This window comes from Eschrichtius robustus, chromosome 9 (genome assembly GCF_028021215.1).
Source record: "Eschrichtius robustus isolate mEscRob2 chromosome 9, mEscRob2.pri, whole genome shotgun sequence".
Lineage (NCBI taxonomy): Eukaryota > Metazoa > Chordata > Mammalia > Artiodactyla > Eschrichtiidae > Eschrichtius > Eschrichtius robustus.
Window position 1 is genome coordinate 54,493,126 of NC_090832.1, and position 21,415 is coordinate 54,514,540.

The 21,415-nt window shown below is 45.6% G+C and overlaps 1 protein-coding gene across 1 annotated transcript in view; it reads left to right on the forward strand.

Moving 5' to 3' along the window:
* Positions 1 to 632: 632 nt before the first annotated feature.
* The window catches only part of PREP (prolyl endopeptidase), a 137,521-nt gene continuing 116,738 nt past the window's right edge, over positions 633 to 21,415 (forward strand). Inside the window, exons 1-2 of the mRNA XM_068551380.1 lie at positions 633 to 751; positions 5,889 to 5,963. Coding sequence (XP_068407481.1) covers positions 707 to 751; positions 5,889 to 5,963 — 120 coding nt within the window. The 5' untranslated portion in view covers positions 633 to 706. The remainder of the gene's footprint in view (positions 752 to 5,888; positions 5,964 to 21,415) is intronic.

Consider the following 21,415-nt stretch of genomic DNA (forward strand, 5'->3'; position numbering starts at 1 on the left):
AAGCCCTTTGCTCTCAAGGCTGGGGAGAGGCCCGGTCTCTCCTCGCCTCCCCTACCCAGTCCGGGAACAGGAAGATGGGGGAATCGAATACGCAAACCCTGCGGTTCGTTCTACTCGAGGGAGGCCCTGCGAGCGCGGCAATGGCGAAGCGGCCAGCGGGGGGACTTCGGGGAGGGCGGGAGGGGGCAGGAGGCGTGGTGGCCCCGCCGGCGTGACCGCACGTGTGCCTGGCGCGGTGGCCGGGGCCGGCGTGTGGGGGCGTGTGGCCGGCTCCGTGGCATGGTGGGTGTGGCGGGGATGCCCGGGGCGGTGGTCCCGGCGTGGGTGCGCCGCGCGCCGGGCACAGTAGTCCTTGGGCCCGGGCGGCCCGGGCGCGGCCGGCGCTCCTGCAGAGGGAGCTGTGCGCCCGGCCTGGCTCACGCACGGCGCCGCCCCCTTCCTCTTGTCGCCGCCGCAGCCGCTGGGCCCGCCCGCCGGGGAGGGGCTGCCGGCCTCGCCGACAGCTCCTTCCTGCTTCCCGCACGTCCTCGCCGCCGCGCCGCAGGTCCGGTCGCGAGTCCCGGCCGAGAGCTGCCCGCCGCCGCCGCCGCCGCCGCCGCCGCCGCCGCCGCTGCCGCTGCCCGGCCCGCGCCCCCGCCTCGCCCCGCGGCCCGCCCGTCCCCCTCGCGACCGCTCCGGAGCCCGCGCCGCCCCCGCGCCCCCGGCCATGCTGTCCTTCCAGTACCCCGACGTGTACCGCGATGAGACCGCCGTGAGTACCCCCGCCGCCCCCTGCCCTCCCCTCCTGCCCTCCCCTCCCCCTCGGCCTTTGTTTGCAAGGCCGGGCGGGGGGCGCCGGGCTCCTCCCTAGCTGAGGGGGCCCTGGTGGCCGTCACCCTCCGCCTGCTGGCGGCGGAGTCGGTGGTCAGCCGCCGCTGGGCCGCTTCCTAAGATCAGCGGGGTCAAGGGCAGACGCCCAGGTGGGAATGGGCATCTTAAGGGCGTGGGAAGACGGAATGTATCACTGCTTTTTGACTGGCGGAAGCTCTTGCTTAAATATGGTGGTAGGAAAAAGTGTGTATGCGTGTAGGTGATGTCCAATTATAAAACAAAAGCAAACTTTTTCAACTCACAAATTAAAAATACTTAGAGTTGAAGTTCATTCATTCGATTTTAAAACGTGTATCGAGCGCTTCCCCTGCCCTTGGCCGAGCGCTGGGCGACGGGCGCTGGGGATGCAGGGCCGAGGTAGAGTCCTGGGGAAGGTGGAGCAGGGCCCCGAGCTGTGGCAGTGTTGATCCGAGTGTTCCTAAACTAGAACAGGAGTTGGTGGGGGCGAGACGAGGTCTTAGAAGGGGAGAGGATGGCCTTTTAAAGAATGAAGTTTTGCCTGGTGCAGGGGTTAGCCACCGTTTCCCTCAGCTGTAGATGACCTCAGGGTCACTGTTGAGGTCCCCAGGGTGGAATTCTGGGCAAACACTTTGTGTGTGTGTAAAAATTAGTTTGGCATCTTAAGAACTGGAGTAAATCCAAACGTTGTGGGCATGATTCTGGTAGGAATAGCCAAATTCTTCAGATTACTTAAAATGGAATCCAAATAAAAAAGATTTTTGTACGATACAGTTCTAGGTTTTTTCTATTTGCTTTGACCCGATTTATGCCAGAAAGTCTGTACTTTAAAGCAGCCTCATTTGGGGATAAAGGGTACTGGGGCTTTAGAGTAAAGGACGTATTGTATTAAATTAAGACTTCCAAGTGACACTGATGCATCCATGGTTTCTTTGACCTGTGGTCATCTGGTAACCATGTTTTCTCAGCCTGTTCAGCTGCTTGCTTATTAAATTTACTCTGACAGCCCAAGAAGCTCTATCCCTGTGGTTCAGAGAGTTGTTTCCTTTGTGTCTGGGAGAAAAGTGATCCAGCCGGAATGGAAAAGAGGAGAGACCAAGCAAGAAGACCTGAGCGCTAGTTCTGGTTTTGTCACTCACTCGCTGGATGCTCTTTGGCAGATCACTTACCTGTTACAGGCCTTCTCTCCCATATATGAACCATTAGGGCTGGCTTGGCTAATCACAGAGCTTACTTGCTGCTGTAGTAAGAATATCATCATTCATTCATTCACATGATGGTCTAGCCCTGCAGTGTAATGGACTTTAGTAATGGGAAGACATGAATATCTCAGTTTGGTTCTTGAGGATCTTTGAGTTTTCAGGAGAGATAAAATTATAAAGAACTATTATGTGGTTTGATAAGTGCTGTTTTAGATTTGTTTCGTTTTATTTTTAAAGGCGGGGTTGCTTCTTGCTTAGTTTTTCCCTTTTCGGGTTACCAAAATCCTACAGTTCACTTATCTGTGTTTTACAGTTCTTGAAAGGGTTAAGTGAGGAGTTTTTGAAGACATTAGAAAGCTTATGAACAATTAACTTGAAAGAGTACACCGTGGATTTTAATACTCTCCAGTTCCTTTTTCATCAGAGAACTCATGATCAACCTCAAGGCCAAGGAAATGTAGTTCTGGTCCAGCCTGGACCCTGCCCTGTGGATCCCAGTGTATTTATCCCAGCCCTGATAGCCTGCATGGAGTATCTTTTTCCTGGGACAGAGTCCTGATTACTAACCCTAGGCTTGACTTATGCATTTGCTCAAATTGTAGCCTTGATTTCTAGGATGGGTTCGTTTCTCTCCAGCAGGTGCTAGAGATTGCTGTAGCTCTCTGTCTCTCTCCCTTGAGCATCTTCCAGCTACATACTGCGCAGTCTCCTGCTGAACCGTGGGGTTGGAGCATGCAGCCCTTTGTGGTGGATTTCTGCTTTAGTGAGCAGAGTTTTGGAAACCTTGCCATTCCACTGTAATGCCGTTGCCCGTCCCCCGAGAGTGTTGCCCTCAGGGAATTCGGGCCTGCTGCAGCAGTTAGAAGAATGTATAGGGTGAGTGGAGAACACAGAGGAGGATGAGATTAATTTCCATTAGTAGGAAGAGACAGTATGTGAATTGAGCCTGGAAGTCGGCCAGTTGGTTAAGGTAGAAAGGACATTCCTGGCGTGTGACTTAAAGTCATCGTTATGTAGGGCTGTACAGTCATGGAATTGCATTTGTTTTAGGATGGCAGGAAGGCCATTGTGACCAGAATATCCGTGGGTGGATGAGCTTGGAAGGGGGCTGGAAAGGGAAAAAAAAGAAAATGGGGCCAGGTTTGATGGGCTCTGCGTGCTGTGTGTACAAGTCTGCACTTCGTCCTGAAGGCAGCAGGTGAGCTGTTGAACAATACAAGTGAAATATTGAATAGTAACAGTGTCTTATCAGGATTCTATTTTTAAAGCCTCTCGGGAAAGTAAGGCATGGTTTGCAAACTTAAATCAGATGGGAGAATCAGATACTGCACAACTTGAGTTCAGGGGATGTAGCTATGAGATCACCCCATTTGTAGGGTATCGTCTTGTAAAAGAAAAATGTAGGGAGCGGGCGGGATGGGGAGAGGGCACTTGGCTCCCGGGATTCTCCTGGAGAGAATCAGTTTCTTGTCCTGGTTAAAAATGTCTGCTTGATAACTTAACTTCAGTCTGCTTTAGATGGCGATGGGGCTGTTTGCTCAGAGGTAAACACCATTCAGGAGGCAGTCCAGTGTAGGATACACTGGGTTCTGAGTCAAGGTCCGGCTGTGCACCTGCCAGTTCAGAACTGGCCTGCTTCATTAGCCAAAGGTTGAGTCCGCAGGCTTTGAGGTCGGCTCAAGGTGGGTCACAGTCCTCCCTCCCACCTATTAACAATCTGACCCTTGTCAATTGCTTTCTCTCCAGCTTCAGTTTCCTCATCTGGAAAAATGAGTCGGTAATAACCTCCCGGTGAGGACCAAATCAGATAACGTGGCTATGGCGCAGTGTTTAGCTCACAGTAAATCTGTGGCCTTCCAGTCTCTGTGAATTGCATTCTGCAGTCTGGAAAATAGGAATATCATCAGCTCTCTTACAGGGTTGCTTTAAAGCATCAGGCACAACAATATGGATATTCAGCTAATGTTCATTGCTTTGGGTCTAGCACTTGGCAACACCTTCACTTAGCCATAAAACTAAGATGACTTGCAGTTAATCTTTTCCCCTTCTTTGTGAAAAGTTAAGTCTTTGGATATATCTGAGTTTTAGTAGCATCATAATCGAGGAACATTTTTAAAGTGTCCGGTCTGTCCCCTCCAAGGAATATTTGGGGAAAAGCTGTTGGCAGATTGTTTGGAGTCACAGCGCTGATTCTGAACTCGGTATGGCCCTGGGCGTGTTGCCATCTTGTGCCTGACATCGCTCCTAAAAATACTGGATTGGAAGATCTTTCACAAGTTTAAATTTGTTTGATTCCTTATTGACAGAGGAAAAGATGGTTGTTACTATAAGCGTATTTTGTAACCATTCCAAGGTGTGTAAAATGTAAGAGACTTGCAGATGAGAAGAAAAGACAGAAAGCTTTTCTTCAGTGATGATAATCAGCTAAAATTTAGAGAGGCTTTTGGTAAGGATTGAAAATTGGTAATTTTAGGAAGACTCATCAGGAAGGCTTTCATCTGATTGTGTCAGTTGCACTTGTCAGTCATTGTTTGCTGAGAACGGTTCCTGTGTTCCACCTGAACTGCCTGTTCTTCCAGGTGTGCATTTCCCCAGGTGCTCTCCTCTGGCACCAGATGAGGACAGATGCTGACCCCTTGCAGAAAGCCTGAGGTTTGAGGCTTGGGGGAGATTCTTCTCAGTTGGCCAGCAGCCACGCTGAAACTTTGACCAGCAGTAGAAACAGCAGGTTTTCCTTTTCCAGGAGAGTGTTCTCTTTCCTTCGGAAATAGCCCTTACATTTTGGTGTTATGGAACAAAACAAGGAGACAGACGCAAAACTCATTGGAGGCACTGGTAGTCTTCTGGACAACCTCATATAAGAAGCCTTAGCCGGAATGCTATTGAGTTGTTGAGAGAGACTTGACTGGAAAGACGTTGTCCATGTGGTTTCATTTGATTAGACTAATCACGTGAGTATGAAATGGAGAGGTTTTGTAGCGACATTTACCTGTGGATAGTTTCTTTAGGCATCATCACCTGGGGAGTGGCGACTCCCTGTCATCCTTCTGGCCTCGGTCTGAGGGCAGGCCCAGGAATGTGGTTTTTCAGAAGCTCCCACGTGGTTCTGAAGATCAGCTCCTGTGAGTTCTCCTGAAAGTGTCCCCTCAGCCAGGCCCTTCTTGCACTCAGCAATTTTATTCATCAAATATCAGGGTAGTCCCAATGCGTGATGCCTTCGTGCCTCCTTTTCTACACAGTGAAAGAAAGCATTTCATAACAGTGCACTAAACGGAAGAAAAGCTTCAGTTTTAGAAACGCTCTTTTATGGCATGTAAGTCAGCTTTCTCAGCTGACATCAGCTAGCATCATTGCACATTAGTTAACTTGCTTTTTGGCAGTTCAGACTTCAGGGCACAAAGGATCGTACTGTACATTGTAGGGAGATTTTCTAATCATCAGTCAGCTTAGCAAGAACAGGGCAGTGCACTCGCGTGTGGTGGCTCCCTCCCAAGCGTGCCCTTCCGGCATCCCCACTGCATTGTGTAATTCTGTGCTTTGCTGCCGACAACACGCTTTCAAGTTTCTTTAGCACAGCGGCAGGCCTTTGTTTTGTGTTGTACAGATGGAGCGGTTCCTATTCTGACCTTTCATCTTTCTTCCCTCTCCAGCTAAAACGTTCTTTTCATGAAGGGTGGCTTGACACCTTTGAGAACCTGCCAGCTTCGGTTCATGTGGTAATTTGGGCAGACACATTGCCAGTGAGCCAATTGGGCTATTTCTGACTGCCCCTTTCCTATCTCTCTACCACATTCGGAAAGTAGTAACTTAATTGGGATTAGACACTAGTTATCTAATACCATATTTTGTCTTTTGCAGGTACAGGATTATCATGGGCATAAAATTTGTGACCCTTACGCTTGGCTTGAAGACCCAGACAGCGAGCAGACAAAGGTAAATTAGGGTTTATGATTAAAGATAAGGCAGCCTTCATAGCTCAGACCAAACCCTAGACATCAGTAACCGTGGCGTTTCCCTTCTGGTATCATCCTGTGTTGTCTGCAGTGAGAGGGTGAATAGACATGTTGGTACTACCACTTTCTGTGAAATGATTCATGGGTCATGGGAAAGAGGTGAAAGCATTTTTAGTCCCATAGAAGATCACGTAACTGTTTTGAATAATGTTTGTGGTTTACAGGGACACTAATGAACCAACTATTTGAAATGAAAATATTTGAAAGAAGGAAAACAGAATTTTACCAAAGGAAAATGAAAACCTACAGAAAAATTATGTGAAGGAAAAAATTGCCTAATACATTTTCTCCAAAGGAAAGAAAATTGTATATATTTAAGAAGTACCAGGTCCTGAAAACTGAATGCTGGTCATAGATTACTTATTGATTTTAATGCAACAACAATAAAATTATAAGTAAACTAAATTCTAAGCATCTTCTTATATTTTATAAGGGGGTGGGGGAGAATCTTCTACTCTGTCTAAAAATATGAGGCTTTCCTATCCTTTTGGAGAAACGTAGTATTTTGAGCTGAAGTCTCATTTCGTTAACGAAGCTTACCTCTAAGTGCCATGTCCCATGGATATTTTTTCCTCCTTGGAGTGCCCAAGACTTGTCATTTGAGATTCATTATTTACATATACTCTGTGTGGTTAAGTTTGCTTGGTTGAGGGAATAGTGTTTCTCCAGTCCGCTCCAAGTTCCCTGACTCTTTTATTTATAGCCATGCTAACTTAGTATGTAAAAATATGTATACAATTTCTAATGTGCTCAGCATTCCGGAAGTTTATTTGAGCTTCTTTAGAATCCCAGAGTACATTTCCCATTAAAAAAAAATGTTCATGCAAGCTGAGTAGTTTTCTAAGCCAGCTTCTAAAAGCCTATGTCTTAGCTGCTCTTATATCTTGTGGTCCCTTGCCACCGTATATACCAGTGTTCTCTGGAGAGCTGAACTCAGATTTCCAAGGCAATTCAGATTTTCCAGGAAGGTATTCCCTTCTGATGTGGACCTGGCTAGTGGAATTGGGATTCTCTCCTTGCCCATCCCCCATCCCCAACCCTTGCACACTCCCTGGTCAGTGGGGTTGCAGGCTCCACCACCTTCATGTCCTTAGGGAAAAGCTTCACCAGGAACGGAGTGGAGGGAAGGGCTTAGCCAGGCACGATGATACATGGAGGAGGAGAAAGTAGAGGCAGGAATCAACTCTTTCTTCTTCATTTCCGAAGCACTGGCCTGCCTGCTTTCCTTTCTGCCGCCCTCAGGTGTTCTTCGTGGCCGGCATTTTTCTCCTCCTCTGCCCACTGCAGAAACTCTTAAAACTTCTTCCCTATCCTTTCCCTTGAAGTAAGCACACCACCATTTTGAGATTTTTCTAATGGTTTTTACTTCTATCTATACTCCCTCATTCTCACCCTTTCCTGATTCCCTTCAAGAAAGACAGAGGTCTCATGGGTGAGAATGATTGGTATTTGGGTTTTCATTTTCCTTTGGTGAAGCAGTGGGTTATAGAGGTTGATCGGTAACCATCCCCAGGTGAGAAACAAATGGGTAACTTGAGGTGCAGGCCAAGGCTCGAGCTCCGCAGGCGAGGCCAAGAGGAGCAGGGAGCAGGTGTGGGCTGCCTCCTCGCCTCCACTCTGCCACAGATGACCTTGACCGTCCAGCTTTGGGCTGAGCTGAGACAGGGATTGAGCCTGGGAATGGAGAGTCACAGGCAGCTTCGTAGCCTGTAATGGAGGGAAGGAGATGAACTTCCTGTGCATCTCTGGAAAACTGTCCCCAAGGACTGTCTCTATGACAATTACTTTGAGGTATTGGGTACAACCTGGATTCCTTCAGCCTTTGATGGTGATTGAGTGATGCAGCTATGTTGGAATGACCCAGTTTTTGTTTACGTGTTAATTGATGCATACTTTGCTGTTCCTTAATTGATGATGGCTGGTCCTGTGGTTGACAAGCCACTTACTAGTAGATGAAACTTTGCTAATTGGTGATCTTGCAGTCAACACTGGATAGACGCTGATGACATTGATGTATACACTGTTATTTTCGTGGTATACATTTATTGGATGTTTACTATGTGCGGGGCACTTCACTGGTAGCTTTGCATACCCTATCCCATTCAGTTCTCAAACTCTGACATAGGCCTTTTTATTTTTCCCATTTCACAGATGAAGAAATTGAGTTAGAATGATTAAGTAACATGTCCAAGTTCACGTAAGAGTGGAACCCAGGCAGTCCAGATGGTTATCAACCTCACATTAAAGAAATGATAAAAGATCAAAGACTCTGGGTGTAATAGCTTTGGAAATGCAAACTATAGGAGTATATTCATGTCTCTGCTTGCTGTGGGACTCTGTATGTCCTCCTGCAGGTACCCTCGGCTTCCCCCCACCCCCCTCCCACACTAACCTGTTCAGACGGTCAGACGGTGTACCTCAGGTGTCAGAGGGCTGTGCAGCTCGTGCCTTCCCCCTGCACCCTCCATACACACCTTTCCCAGTCCCCCCTAAACAACCTCGTTATTGACGCGAGCTAGCTGTCATCTGAGATCTGATGAGTGAAATTTCGGTCTCAGACTGAAAAGACAGAGTGTGTTTCTCTAATGCTCAGAAGAGCAACAGGAACGTTTTCTACTCGCAGTTAGAGGCATGTACACACAGGTGTATTAGCCATACCTCGGTGTAAAGAGGAAAATCTTCACGTAGCCTCTAAAACAAAGAAAAACTGCTTGTTACATTTTCAATAAAAAACCAGCCCAGAAGTGAGGAACATTAATAGCTCATTTATACCAAGATCTGAAATGCTATCGGTAAGTCTTTGGTTTAATCTAGTATTTAATATAGGTTATCCAACTCTGAGAGTTCCTGGCATTTGAGGCTTTATCCTTTATAAAAGAATCTCAGAGCAGACTTGTAACTTAGAAAATTCTCAAAGACAGTGGTGGTGGGGACTTGAATCTGGGTGAATTCTTTCAAGCTGTCAAGCCCCACGTAACCGTATTTTATAGCAAATGTTCCAGTTTGTAGAAGATCCTACACAACTCAGTTGTTTCTTTGAGGTCAATTCAACCTTTGTAAAGAGGAAACAGTGTTGCAGCACTGCCCAATAGATTATATAATGTAAGCCACGTAGATAATTCAGAGTTTTCTAGTAAGTAGAAAGAAACACATTAAGTAAAAAGAAACATGAAATTAATTATAATAATTTAATCTAGTATACTCAAAATATTAACATCTCAACATGTAATGAATATAAAATATTATTAAGATATTTTACATTCTTTTTTTTAAAACTAAGTTTTCAAAATCCAGTGTATATTTTATACTTATAGCACATATCAATTCAGACCAGCCACATAATCAGGTGCTCATTTGCCACATGTGGCTGGTGGCTACCATTTTGGACAGTGAAGATATGGACCAACCTTTCTTGTGAATATAGATGTAAAGACTATAAATAATGTTAGCAGGTTAAAAAAAAAAAGAAGAAAGCAGAATTTGTCACAGGAATTCAAGAACAATTTAATATTATTATATTCATAGATCAAGTAAACCTATATTATATAATTAACCTAGTTAATATTTTAAGAATTAAAGAAAATCCAAAGCTAAAAATAGAAATAACTTTAATAAGATAAATATTCAAAACAACCTAAGCACTAGGCTGGAATATCTCTGTCACTACTATTTTTGTATGTTTGCAAAGCTTTGACCAGTGCAATAAAACATGAACTGAAATTTGTACAGGTGAAAATAAAATTATCATTAATTATAGATTCTATGATTATGTGTCTAGAAAACCTCAGGGAAACAACTGAAAACTTTTTAGAATTAATGCGTTCAGTGAAGTGAGTATGTACCAAATAAATGTAAAATCAGTAGCAATGATGAAAAATCAACCCATCTGATAGCAAAAAGCAAATACTTAAGAAGAGTTTTCAGGCCTCCTGGGAGAGTAATAGTGTCACTTCAGAAATAGGCAGATCTAGAAAAGGGCCAGTTTGGGGCATTATTTTTAATAGTGAAAAATTGGAAATCGCCATTTCCAACGATAGTTTACTGTTTAAGTCAAATCTGGTGGATCTGCTTAACGAAATAGTACATGCCTCTATTAAAATGTTGGGCTGTAAAGATTGCTTACTAAGTGAAAAAGTGCTCACGGTAGAATATGAAGTGGAAGAAGGATGCAAGATTGTAGGGCTCCCAGTGATTACAACTTTATAAAGTATGTTTGTAATTCTAGGAGCATCTGTATGGAAATACAACCTAAACAATAATAAGATAAAGGGAAGGCTCTGGGTTAAAAGCCCTTTAGACATCTCGTAAGTGTGATATACTCTTGAGGTGTCTGAACCATAGTGAAATCTCACTGGGGTAAGTGGGACACCAGGGCAACCTTGGAAGTTTCCCGTGTGAGATGGCAGAGAGGGAGGTTTGCAGTCATTAAAAAGGATTTGAAGACAGATAGGCAGGTCCCAACAGGTGGTCAGTCCATACTTCCCATTCGGCAGGGTCTGCCAGCTTGTCCTTTGCAGGTCATGGAAGGAAGTGTGTAGCAGCCTCGATGCACCCCGATATTTTGACACCAAGGTAACTTGAGCCTCCAGACTACTAATAGCAAGACACCCATCCCCCACCCACTGACAGTAATGTGCATGTGATTCACTTCCTAATCTTTAACTTCCTAAGTTTCCTGTGGCAAACAAACAAGTGAACCCCAAACCCCACGCTCGGCCTTAGCTCTTTGCAGCCTCTTTCTTCCTCTCAGTTGGTGTCCTGGCCCCTTTGGGCGTGCCCTGTTCAGATCTCATTTCAGATACCATCACGGGCCATCTCCTCTTTGCCTGTCGATAAGCCACTCTGCATGCCCCTCCATGTAGCTGATACCCCTTCTTCCTTTGTCCTGTCTCCCATCAGTATAAACCATTCTCTTCGTGATCAGCAGCAGCCCAATTGCCAAATCCAGTGACCTTACCATGGTCCTGTGTTCTTCACTGTGCAGATGGACCACACGTCCTGGGGAATAGTAGAGACTTTTATGTCACCAGCAAGGGGACTGCTGTGCCCCCCCAGCTTTGCATTGCCTCTCAATCCCTTGCAGTTTGCGGAGGCAGCCGTCTCGCTGTCGGGTCCCTGTGAGAGTACCGAATGCGTATTTCTTTCCCCTGGCCTCCCCGTCCATCGTGGTGCAGTCAGTCCACGTGGCACCATCTGCGCCCCTTCCTGATAGTGAGAAATTCTCTGCATCCCTGGGCTTGGTTTTGCAGCCCTAAAGTCCAGATAGAAGCAATGTCCTTGTAGCCTTTTGAAGAGTCTCCCCATTTTACTCCATCTTATTGTGGCTTCAGCCTCTTGGTTGAATATTCCAGAACTTGTTACTGAGTTAGTGAAGGGGAGATACAGAAAGGAAGAATTTACACCTTTCATGGGATAGCTGCTGTCATTGTAACTAGTTGTCAAGTCTGGCTTCCACAGAAGCTCTGTCCTGGGGCTTTGGTACAGGAGGTAAGCAAATGTAGAATACCAGCTGCAGATATCAAATGACTAATTTATTTTTCCCTCTCTGAGAGCTGCCTCGGGCAAAACGACAGTAACAACAGCTCCATCCCTCGTGGATCATGAGAGAAGAACTCTTAATAGGAACCAGCAAAAAAAAAAAAGAAAAAAAAATTGTTTTTATGTTCAGTCCTTCTAAAAAATTACATTACCATTTGTTTCAGAGAGGATCAAAGGAATACAGAACGTAGGTCTTCTTCCCCATACCCCATTTGGCTGAGTAGTTAGGGGTCGCCCATTACACCTGCTGAGAAGGGACTGTGAAGGTAATGAGCAGAACAGTCCCTCAGTCTTACAGGTAAAGAAGCTCACTGTGGTGGCTTCTCTTGTTGCGGAGCATGGGCTCCGGGCATGCGGGCTTCGGTGGTTGTGGCGCGTGGGCTTGGGTGCTCCGTGGCATGTGGGATCTTCCCGGACCAGGGCTCGAGCCCGTGTCCCCTGCATTGGCGGGTGGATTCTTGGCCACTGTGCTACCAGGGAAGCCCTAATTTTTTATTTTTAATTAACCTTTTTATTTTCAGATAGAAAATAAAGATTTGTATGCAGTTGTAAGAAATAATTCAGAGAGATCCCATGTATCCCTTACCTAGTTTCACCTATTGGTAACATCTTGCAGAACTGTAGTACAGTATCACGACCAGCGTTGTGCAACATCGGTGTAGTCAAGATACAGAACGTTCTATCACTACAAGTATCCTTTATGTTGCCCTTTTATAGTCACATCAACTTTCCTCTCATCCACCCCTTCCCCATCTCCTGGTCCCCTTGTTAACCCCTGGCAACCAGCAACCTGGCCTTCATTTCTATAACTTGTTGTTTCAAGAATGCTATATAGATGCAATAATACTGCGTTTAATCTTTTGTGAATGGATTATTTTAGCGGAGCATCTCCTTGGAGATTCATCCAGATTGTTGCATGTATCAATATTTTGTTCCCTTTTGTTGCTAAGTCGTATGTGAGTTTGTTGAACCACTTACCTACTGAAGACATCTGAATTGTTTCCATTTGGGGGCTATTAATAATAAAGTTTCTATAGACCAAAAAAAAAAAAAAAAAAAAGCTGGAAACGTCACCTTTCTCCTCCCCTGCCCGCACTGTTCCCTTCCTTGGCAGGAAAGATTTACATCTCAAAGGACTTCTGATCATCTCTAGGGTATTTAAATAGCCTAGGATTTCTGTGTAGGTATTTTAATGTCACAGAGGTCAGTGGAGAACAAAGTTGAGGGCAGTCAACACCTTTCCCTGGGATCCTTTCTGCCTATCCTAATATGTGGTTTTTTTCTTTGCTTGCTTGCTTTTGTTTTTGGTCTTTGAGGTTAACCCTAAAAGCATGTAGTGTGAGGAGTTGCTGCTCTGTGCTGGTATCAGTCTGGCCTAGATCTCCCTGGGCGGTGTGCTTTCCTAAAGTGGGGCAGAGCCCGCGTGGGCAAGAACTGGTGGGGGAGCTGGGTGAGCCACGGTCCTTTTGTCCACTTGCATTTCCCCCTCAGGCTGTCAGGCCGCAGAGGCAACCGTGGAAGCTTGCTCCCAGGACTTCCACTAACGTGAAGGGCCAGTTCAATGTCTCTAAGCCAACAGACAGCAGATGAAGCTGACTGGGAACTGAGGAATACTGTATATAATTAACAGCATAAGAGACTTTAGGTTTTGGTTTTGGTTTATGGTGTTCTTTCGAAGACTTTAGGACAAACTGTGAATATCCTCTTTTTAAGTAGTTCCTTCATCCTCTGAGTTTCCAGCCGTTTCCCATGTCACCTCTGTTGGGAGGCAGGGTGGAGGAACAGAACATTTGCCAGACGGGAATAGAAGTCATAGCCCTTGGTCTTTCATTTCTTGGCCTTTGAGCACAGCCAGCTACCTTACCTGGGATTCCTTTTCTTCATCTATAAAATGAATATAGTCACACTCAATTCATCTAGCTCCAAGGTTTTAATGACACCCAACTGAGAAAATGCATGTAAAAATTCATCTTCCGGGCTTCCCTGGTGGCGCAGTGGTTGAGAATCTGCCTGCTAATGCAGGGGACACGGGTTCGAGCCCTGGTCTGGGAAGATCCCACATGCCGCAGAGCAGCTAGGCCCGTGAGCCACAATTACTGAGCCTGCGCGTCTGGAGCCTGTGCTCCGCAACAAGAGAGGCCACAATAGTGAGATGCCCGCGCACCGCGATGAAGAGTGGCCCCGCTTGCCACAACTAGAGAAAGCCCTCGCACAGAAACGAAGACCCAACACAGCCATAAATAAATAAATAAATTTTTTAAAAAATTCATTTTCCCCACACAGCAGAGATCTGTACAAAGGTGATACATCCTGGGCACTGCTGCTTCAATGTATTGAGATGTAGACCTTCAGAATCTAGTCCTCTTATTTGCTTACTCAGAATGTTGAACTTTAAAGACGCCTCTGTCTTTTTATTTTCATCCACAAAACGAAGCAGGATTTTCCTTTTGAATTCTAGTTTTTTAGAAGAAGATACTTAAATTCTAAGCATTGAATTCCCCACACCTCCGCCAGCGGAACTGCGGCATCTAAGTGTGGCTTAGTTGTTCTGAAGGACGATGACTGAACTAGGCCAAACATTACCTTAAAGCTATTTGGTAGCGCCTCTTTTAATTGGTGTTTTCTGAACCCACTGGCAAAGCTGGCCTGTGAAACGGCCTGTCATCCATTCATTAATGTTTCATGTAAGGACCTGGCTTGAGAATTACTACTGTGTTGTTCCTCCTCTATTGGAAACAGGAAATGCTCTAGGTAAATCTGTTACCACATATCATCTCAATCTGCAAGGCGTCTCAGGTCTTAAAGGTCTCACCACCTCCTACAGAAATGTTTAGCCTTATGTATGTTCGCAAACGTACTTCTGATGAATCCACAGTTGAAATATGTATTTAGGGAACAACATCCTTTTGATCTGTGCATGGGGTAATTGTCAAAAGTATGATAGAATCTGCTGGTCCTGGGCCATCCTCTTTCCTAAGCAGTGCTTTCTCTTGTCTTTTTCTGTCTTCTTTCTCTTGCTTTCTGTAATGAGGTTTTTGAGGCAAGCAGTAGAAATGAATTCTGACCATGTTAGGCAAATCAGGAATCCATAGCAAGGATATGAGGCCAGCTCCTGGGATGCACTGAGGGCCAGGCTTGGAGCAGGCAGTTGTGGGACTCCGTGGTGGGAATTTCCACTTTTCACCCAGCACTGCTGATGGCATCAATGATTACAGTGATTCGGCCCTCTGTCACTTGTTCAAGTGACTGCATCCCAGGAGAGGGAGTTTGGATTGGCCAAGCTCCAGATGTGTGCTCACTCCTTGGCTGTACTGTGGCAATGAAAAAAGATTTGGTAAAAAGCCTTAGGGACCCTCTTTGGCTTCTGTAGTGGCAGGACAGCTATGTGAAGTTAGTGTCTCACTAAGCAGGGTAGAGCCCTGGGGAGGAGAATGGATGCTGGCTGGCCCTAATGCCATAGGTCCACTGGTTTCATTCCCCTTCCTTCTCCATATGTGCTCATGCCCTCCCCTTCTTCCCCTGTCCTGGGTTTACCGGTGTGCCCACTGCACCAAGCATTAGGTTAAATGGGGGTGAGGAGAGGGATGCATTGTCATGAGCAAGACAGATGTGGCCCATGCCGGCTTGGACTCACACATCAGCCTAGGAGACCAGAGATTGGAGCTGGGTGAGCCGCTTAACCTTTGAGCTGCTAGAGGTCAGTGCCAAAAGGAGGCCTCTTGAGTAGAGGCTGGGAGTCTCGCCCCATTTGTTCACCGCCAGGGAAAGCTCCATTTTAGAAAAGCAGACCCCAAACCACTGATGAAATTCTTAAGGTGCTTGTGTACATTTAACATTAATATTTTCCCCGTAGGCAGCTACTCGGCTTTGGTTCCAATAATCTACATGTCCTCTATGAGAAATGCTGATATCAGACATGGTATCTTTGGGAAAACAGTTATTAAAGAACTAACAACTAAAGAACAAAGATAACTGACTTTTCTGAGCCTCTTTCTTTTCTCTTAGGTATCTGGAATCCATTCACCAGCCCATGCTGCCATGTCCAGGGGGAAAGCATTCAGTCATAAAAATCACCTGGGTATTTGTTAAAAATAGACATGCCCAAGGTCTACTTCTGTAGCATCTGATTTGAGTAGAAATCTGTTTCCCAAGCACCTCACCAGGTAATTCTTAAGATCCAGAAAGCTTGGGAAAACTGCCCTAGAGAATGCTTAGACATGATTAGAGAACAATAATAACACCTTTGATTTATATAGGGCACTTTCAAGGAGTTAAGGTTCTCATAGATGCCTCACTTGTTCATAAAATCTTTGTAAATTAGAGGGACAGTGTTTGTGATTCTAATTTTTCTCATTGGGGGAAATCAAGGCATGTGTCACAATAAAGACTTCTGGGTCTCTCCTGTATAACATTGGATTGGATCAGATCTCTGTTTAATCATGCACACCATTCTCTGGAGCTCCAGTTCTGCCTGTGTAAAATCTCATACGCTTCTTGTTTTTATCCCTGCTGGCACTGCCTGGTTCGGGCATGCATTGCCACTGAGCTAGACATTCAGTAGCTTCCTAACTTGTCTCCCTTCTTCCAGAATTTTTTTTCTACCCTGTTCTCCCCAGCAGCTGATGAGAACCCTTCGAGATCTTGGAACCTGTTTATTCATGGGAAAGCAGTAGTGTATATTCATTTAATGAACAGCTTTAGAGGTAGAAAGACAGGTTTGAATCTTAACTCCACAATTTTATCAGAGTTGTGACATTGGTCATGCTTATTAACCTCTCTAAGCTTCAATTTTTAAAAAAAATTTTTTTTTAAATTTATTTTTGGCTGCGTTGGGTCTTCATTGCTGCGTGCGGGCTTTCTCTAGTTGCGTCGAGCGGGGGCTACTCTTTGTTGCGGTGCGCGGGCTTCTCATTGCGGTGGCCTCTCCCGTTGCGGAGCGTGGGCTCTAGGCGCGCGGGCTTCAGTAGTTGTGGTTCTCTAGAGTGCAAGCTCAGTAGTTGTGGCGCACAGGCTTAGTTGCTCCGCGGCATGTGGGATCTTCCCGGACTAAGGCTAGAACCCGCGTCCCCTGCATTGGCAGGTGGACTCCTAACCACTGTGCCACCAGGGAAGCCCCTAAGCTTCAATTTTCTGATTTATAATCTGGAGACAACTACTGTGTATGGTTGTGGGGAAAATTAAGTGGTAATGTTTTTGAACCGTGGAGCAGAGTGGTTGACACAAGTAAGTGCTTAATAAATGGTTGCCATTGCATTTATTATTAAATAGTTTAAATAGCACAGGAACTATCTGCTTGATAATTTAAAAGGCCTCATCTTTAGAGCTATTTGGGACAAATTCTTTTATTGCAATTATTTCTTGGGCTCTGTTTAGATCTGCTTTCTTTTTGGATCAATTTTAGTCATCTGTATTTCCTAGAAAATTGTCCATGTCATTGAGATTTTAAAATTACTAGCAGGGGATTATGTGAAATAGTTCTTAGAATGACTTTACTCTCCTTGTTTGTGTCTTTATTTTTTTTTTTTTTTTGGCTGTGCTGGGTCTTTATTGATGCGTGCGGGCTTTCTCTAGTTGGCGGCGAGTGGGGGCTACTTTTCGTTGTGGTGCGCGGGCTTCTCATTGCGGTGGCTTCTCTTGTTGAGGAGCACGGGCTCTAGGCACGTGGGCTTCGGTAGTTGTGGCACGCAGGCTTGGTAGTTGTGGTTCGTGGGCTCTAGAGCGCAGGCTCAGTAGTTGTGACACACGGGCTTAGTTGCTCCGTGGCATATGGGATCTTCCTGGACCAGGGATCAAACCCGTGTCCCCTGCATTGGCAGGTGGATTCTTAACCACTGTGCCACCAGGGAAGTCCCTGTCTCTATTTCTTTATTATTTCAAATTTCCAGCATCTGTAACTTCTCTCCCCCTTTTGATTAGTTTCGCCAGCACTTTGGTTGAATGCATGGGAGTTTTTTGGTTGCTGTTTGTTTTTTTAGAAAGAAATGGTTCTAGGACTTATAAGTTGTACTCTTTAATTTTCTAGCTAATTAATTTCTTTTTATTTCGCTTTGTTACTTTAAAACTTTTTGGTTTGAACGTTTAGTTAAATTTCAGTCTGTCTCATTGGTGGATCACCTTTTCCAGGCTTCCCTCTCCAGCCCTTGGGCAAGCTTCCGGTGGATTCCTCCTCTTCTAGCCTGCCCATGCTTGGCCAGCTGAGCAGCTCCTGGAAGAGCTGTATCAGTCAGGACTCTTGACGAGCAGCACCTGAAAGCCAGCTCACTCTAGCTCATATAAAAAAAAAAAGGAGCTGAGTGGTTCACATAATTGAAGATCAGTACATGCCTTTAGGCACAGCCTGAGCCGGTCCGCACATGATATTTCTGGAAACCTGTCTCTCTTTGTCTCTTAGGTCATCTGCTTTTCTCTGATTGTTTTGTTTTCTAGCAGCCTCTCCCACATGGTAGGGAAAGATGGGCCTTGCCCCTTCAGGTTTTACACAGTCCTGACAACCCCAGATCTCATAAGATAACTTCTCCTTCCAGTGTTCACCTCAGTCCCTGAAAAAGGATTCTGGTTACTTAGCCTGGGTTCATAGCTACTTTACTGACTGTTACATGTAGAGAAGAATTGAGGAAAGACTCTGCTTATGAAAATGAACAGGGTTTTACTTATGTGAAGAATGTAGAAAGGAGTTAGCATAGTTAGAACATGCTATCACGAACATTATCTATGACATTTAGTGTAAGCTGCCGGCACCCGGAAATGATAAAATCTGATCAAGAGAGAGGGTAAACCCCAAACTTCCTGAAGTTGTAACTCATTTTCCAGGCCCAGCCTCTTTATTTGGGTGCAGAGCACCTCCCCTGGGCCAGATGTACCTCGTCAATCACAGTGTGGGCGCTGTCCTTCAGCACATGGCACACTCAGGCACCAACACCGTCCCCCGAGCCTGTTCCAGGTACGCTCCTGAATCCGTACTGTGGACTAGATCAGGTCAGCTGCCCCGATGTGCGTGGGAGTCATGAAACAAGCCCTTAGATCAACCTCGAGCCTCATCCTGCACGGATGTCCTGCCCGGCTCTGACTCAATCCCTGCATCTCGGGGAGGGGGACTCTGATGGCTAGCAGAGGTCACACCTCAGCCACCCCACCCCCAGTCTATCAGCGGGGCTTCCTAAAGGTACCGAAACGAAACAGATGTCAGCTCGAAGTGTTTTTACCACATTCTAAGAACTTTAATTCTTTTTTTTTTTTTAACATCTTTATTGGAGTATAGTTGCTTTACAATGGTGTGTTAGTTTCTGCAGTATAACAAAGTGAATCAGCTATACATATACATATATCCCCTTATCTCCTCCCTCTTGCGTCTCCCTCCCACCCTCCCTATCCCACCCCTCTAGGTGGTCACAAACCACCGAGCTGATCTCCCTGTGCTATGCGGCTGCTTCCCACTAGCTATCTATTTTACATTTGGTAGTGTATATATGTCCATACCACTCTCTCACTTCGTCCCAGCTTACCCTTCCCCTTCCCCGTGTCCTCAAGTCCATTCTCTACATCTGCATCTTTATTCCTGTCCTGCCCCTAGGTTCTTCAGAACCATTTTCTTTTTAGATTCCATATATATGTGTTAACATACGGTATTTGTTTTTCTCTTTCTGACTTACTTCACTCTGTATGACAGACTCTAGGTCCATCCACCTCACTACAAATAACTCAATTTCGTTTCCTTTTATGGCTGAGTAATATTCCATTGTATATATGTGCCACATCTTCTTTATCCATTCGTCCGTTGATGGACACTTAGGTTGCTTCCATGTCCTGGCTATTGTAAATAGTGCTGCAATGAACATTGTGGTACATGACTCTTTTTGAATTATGGTTTTCTCAGGGTATATGCCCAGTAGTGGGATCGCTGGGTCGTATTTTTAGTTTTTAAGGAACCTCCATACTGTTCCCCATAGTGGCTGTATCAATTTACATTCCCACCAACAGTGCAAGAGGGTTCCCTTTTCTCCACATCCTCTGCAGCATTTATTGTTTGTAGATTTTTTGATGATGGCCATTCTGACCGGTGTGAGGTGATACCTCATTGTAGTTTTGATTTGCCTAAGAACTTTAATTCTTAATGTTTTTGTTTTTCTTTTTTTTCAAATATTCTTGTTATAGTTTGGATTGCCTCATTGATACAAGAATTATTCAAGAGAGGATTTGTACGTGTTTAACTTCTTCCTGGTTGGATTTTTAGTTAGGTTTGGATTTGATGTGCAGATCACCTCTGTCCTTGCCAGGCTTCTGGTCAGTAGTGTGTACACCGAAGAACGGAGCCAAAAAGGGTTAGTGTTCCAACTTTGAATGGGCTCCCTGGTAATGGCGAGATTTGAGAACAAGGCTTGAATCTAAGGTCGAAATGAGACTTTCTGTTTCCTTCCCCCTTGATTGACAGTAACTAGCCCAGTGAGGGAACAAGTTGATTTGCCTTCAGGGGGACAGGCAGAGAAGGTGGAAAGAGGCCTGGCAGGGCTTCTGGAAGGCCCCACCTGGTCTGTTCCCACATGCAGCGGGAAGCTCAGTGGGAGCCTTCCTGACCTGAGAGCAGATGGTCCCAGAGAGAAGAGAGGGACCCACTCTGGGCTTTTAATGTTAAAAGACAAGCCCCATGGGTTTTGGGCTCTCGCCTGTTGGATTTGACATGGCTCGTCCTTGGGGTTTGTAGGGGTTTGTGGGACCAGGAAGAGAAAGGCCCCTCTCTGGGTTGAGGTAATGGCATTGTAGTTACAACCGTGACCCTAGCAAGCTTTTCTTTGTCGTCTGATGGACTGCTAATGTTTGAGAGTTTGGAGCGCACTGGAAAATAAGGGGCACTCTTCTCTCTTTTGGGTGTAGGTTCCTAAATCTGTCTTGTCCGTTACCCCATTCCTCCATAGTCTCCGTTTCTAAAGCTGTCTCCTGAAGCAGCTACCTCTCATTCTCTGTTTGGCATGCCTCCGGTTTTCCATGTGACCGTCCAGCCCTCCTGGCCCTGGGTCCTCCTGCAGCCTCTGGGGTGAGCTTTGCCGCCTCTTGCCTTCTCATTTATGGGCATATCCCTGCACTTTGGAGAGTCGTTTCCGAATTCTGCTACACTCCCAGCAGGGAGAGGGGGTCCAGGTGTGCTTCCTCCTCTGGCCTCCAGGATGCTCTCAGCCCTTCACACATGACTACGATCGGGGTTTTCTGCCAGGCCGTGCTGTGGCACCAACCAGTTGCTTTAACCAGCTCATTCATATGTGCGTGTCTTTGTGTGTGTGTTTATCTATATATTTAAATAAATAATATATGTACGCACACCTACATATAATTTACAACAGAAACTCCTCCAAGTTTGTGGGTTGTAGATAGCACCATCCCTCGTTTCACCTGGGTGGTACCCATGCTGGAGTGGGTCTCCCACCTGGAAGTCCCTCCTGGGCATTGGACTGCCTGCCTGCCCCACTCCCCAAGGCCTATGCCACCCTATCCCAGAAGTAGTTTCCCCTTCATTTGTTCTCCTGTAGCTCTTATCTTTACCCATGTGATTCATCTGTTTAATCCTATGTTGCCCGTCGTGATGTTCTGATTACATATCTATTTAATGAGTAGCTGTATGCATCCTTTTTATTCCTATATGTAAAAATTGTGCTTGTAAAAGGACTTGAGATATTTTGTGGATTAAAGCGTAGTACATATGAGGACAACTTGAAAAAAATTCTTTCTGAAGACAGTGAAGGTAAAGGCATCTCCAGCTCCCAAACTGAGCCACCCTTTGCCAGGTAGCTTTGTTTTTTTGTTGTTGTTGTTGTGGTTGTTTTTTGTAGATTATGGTAAGAACGT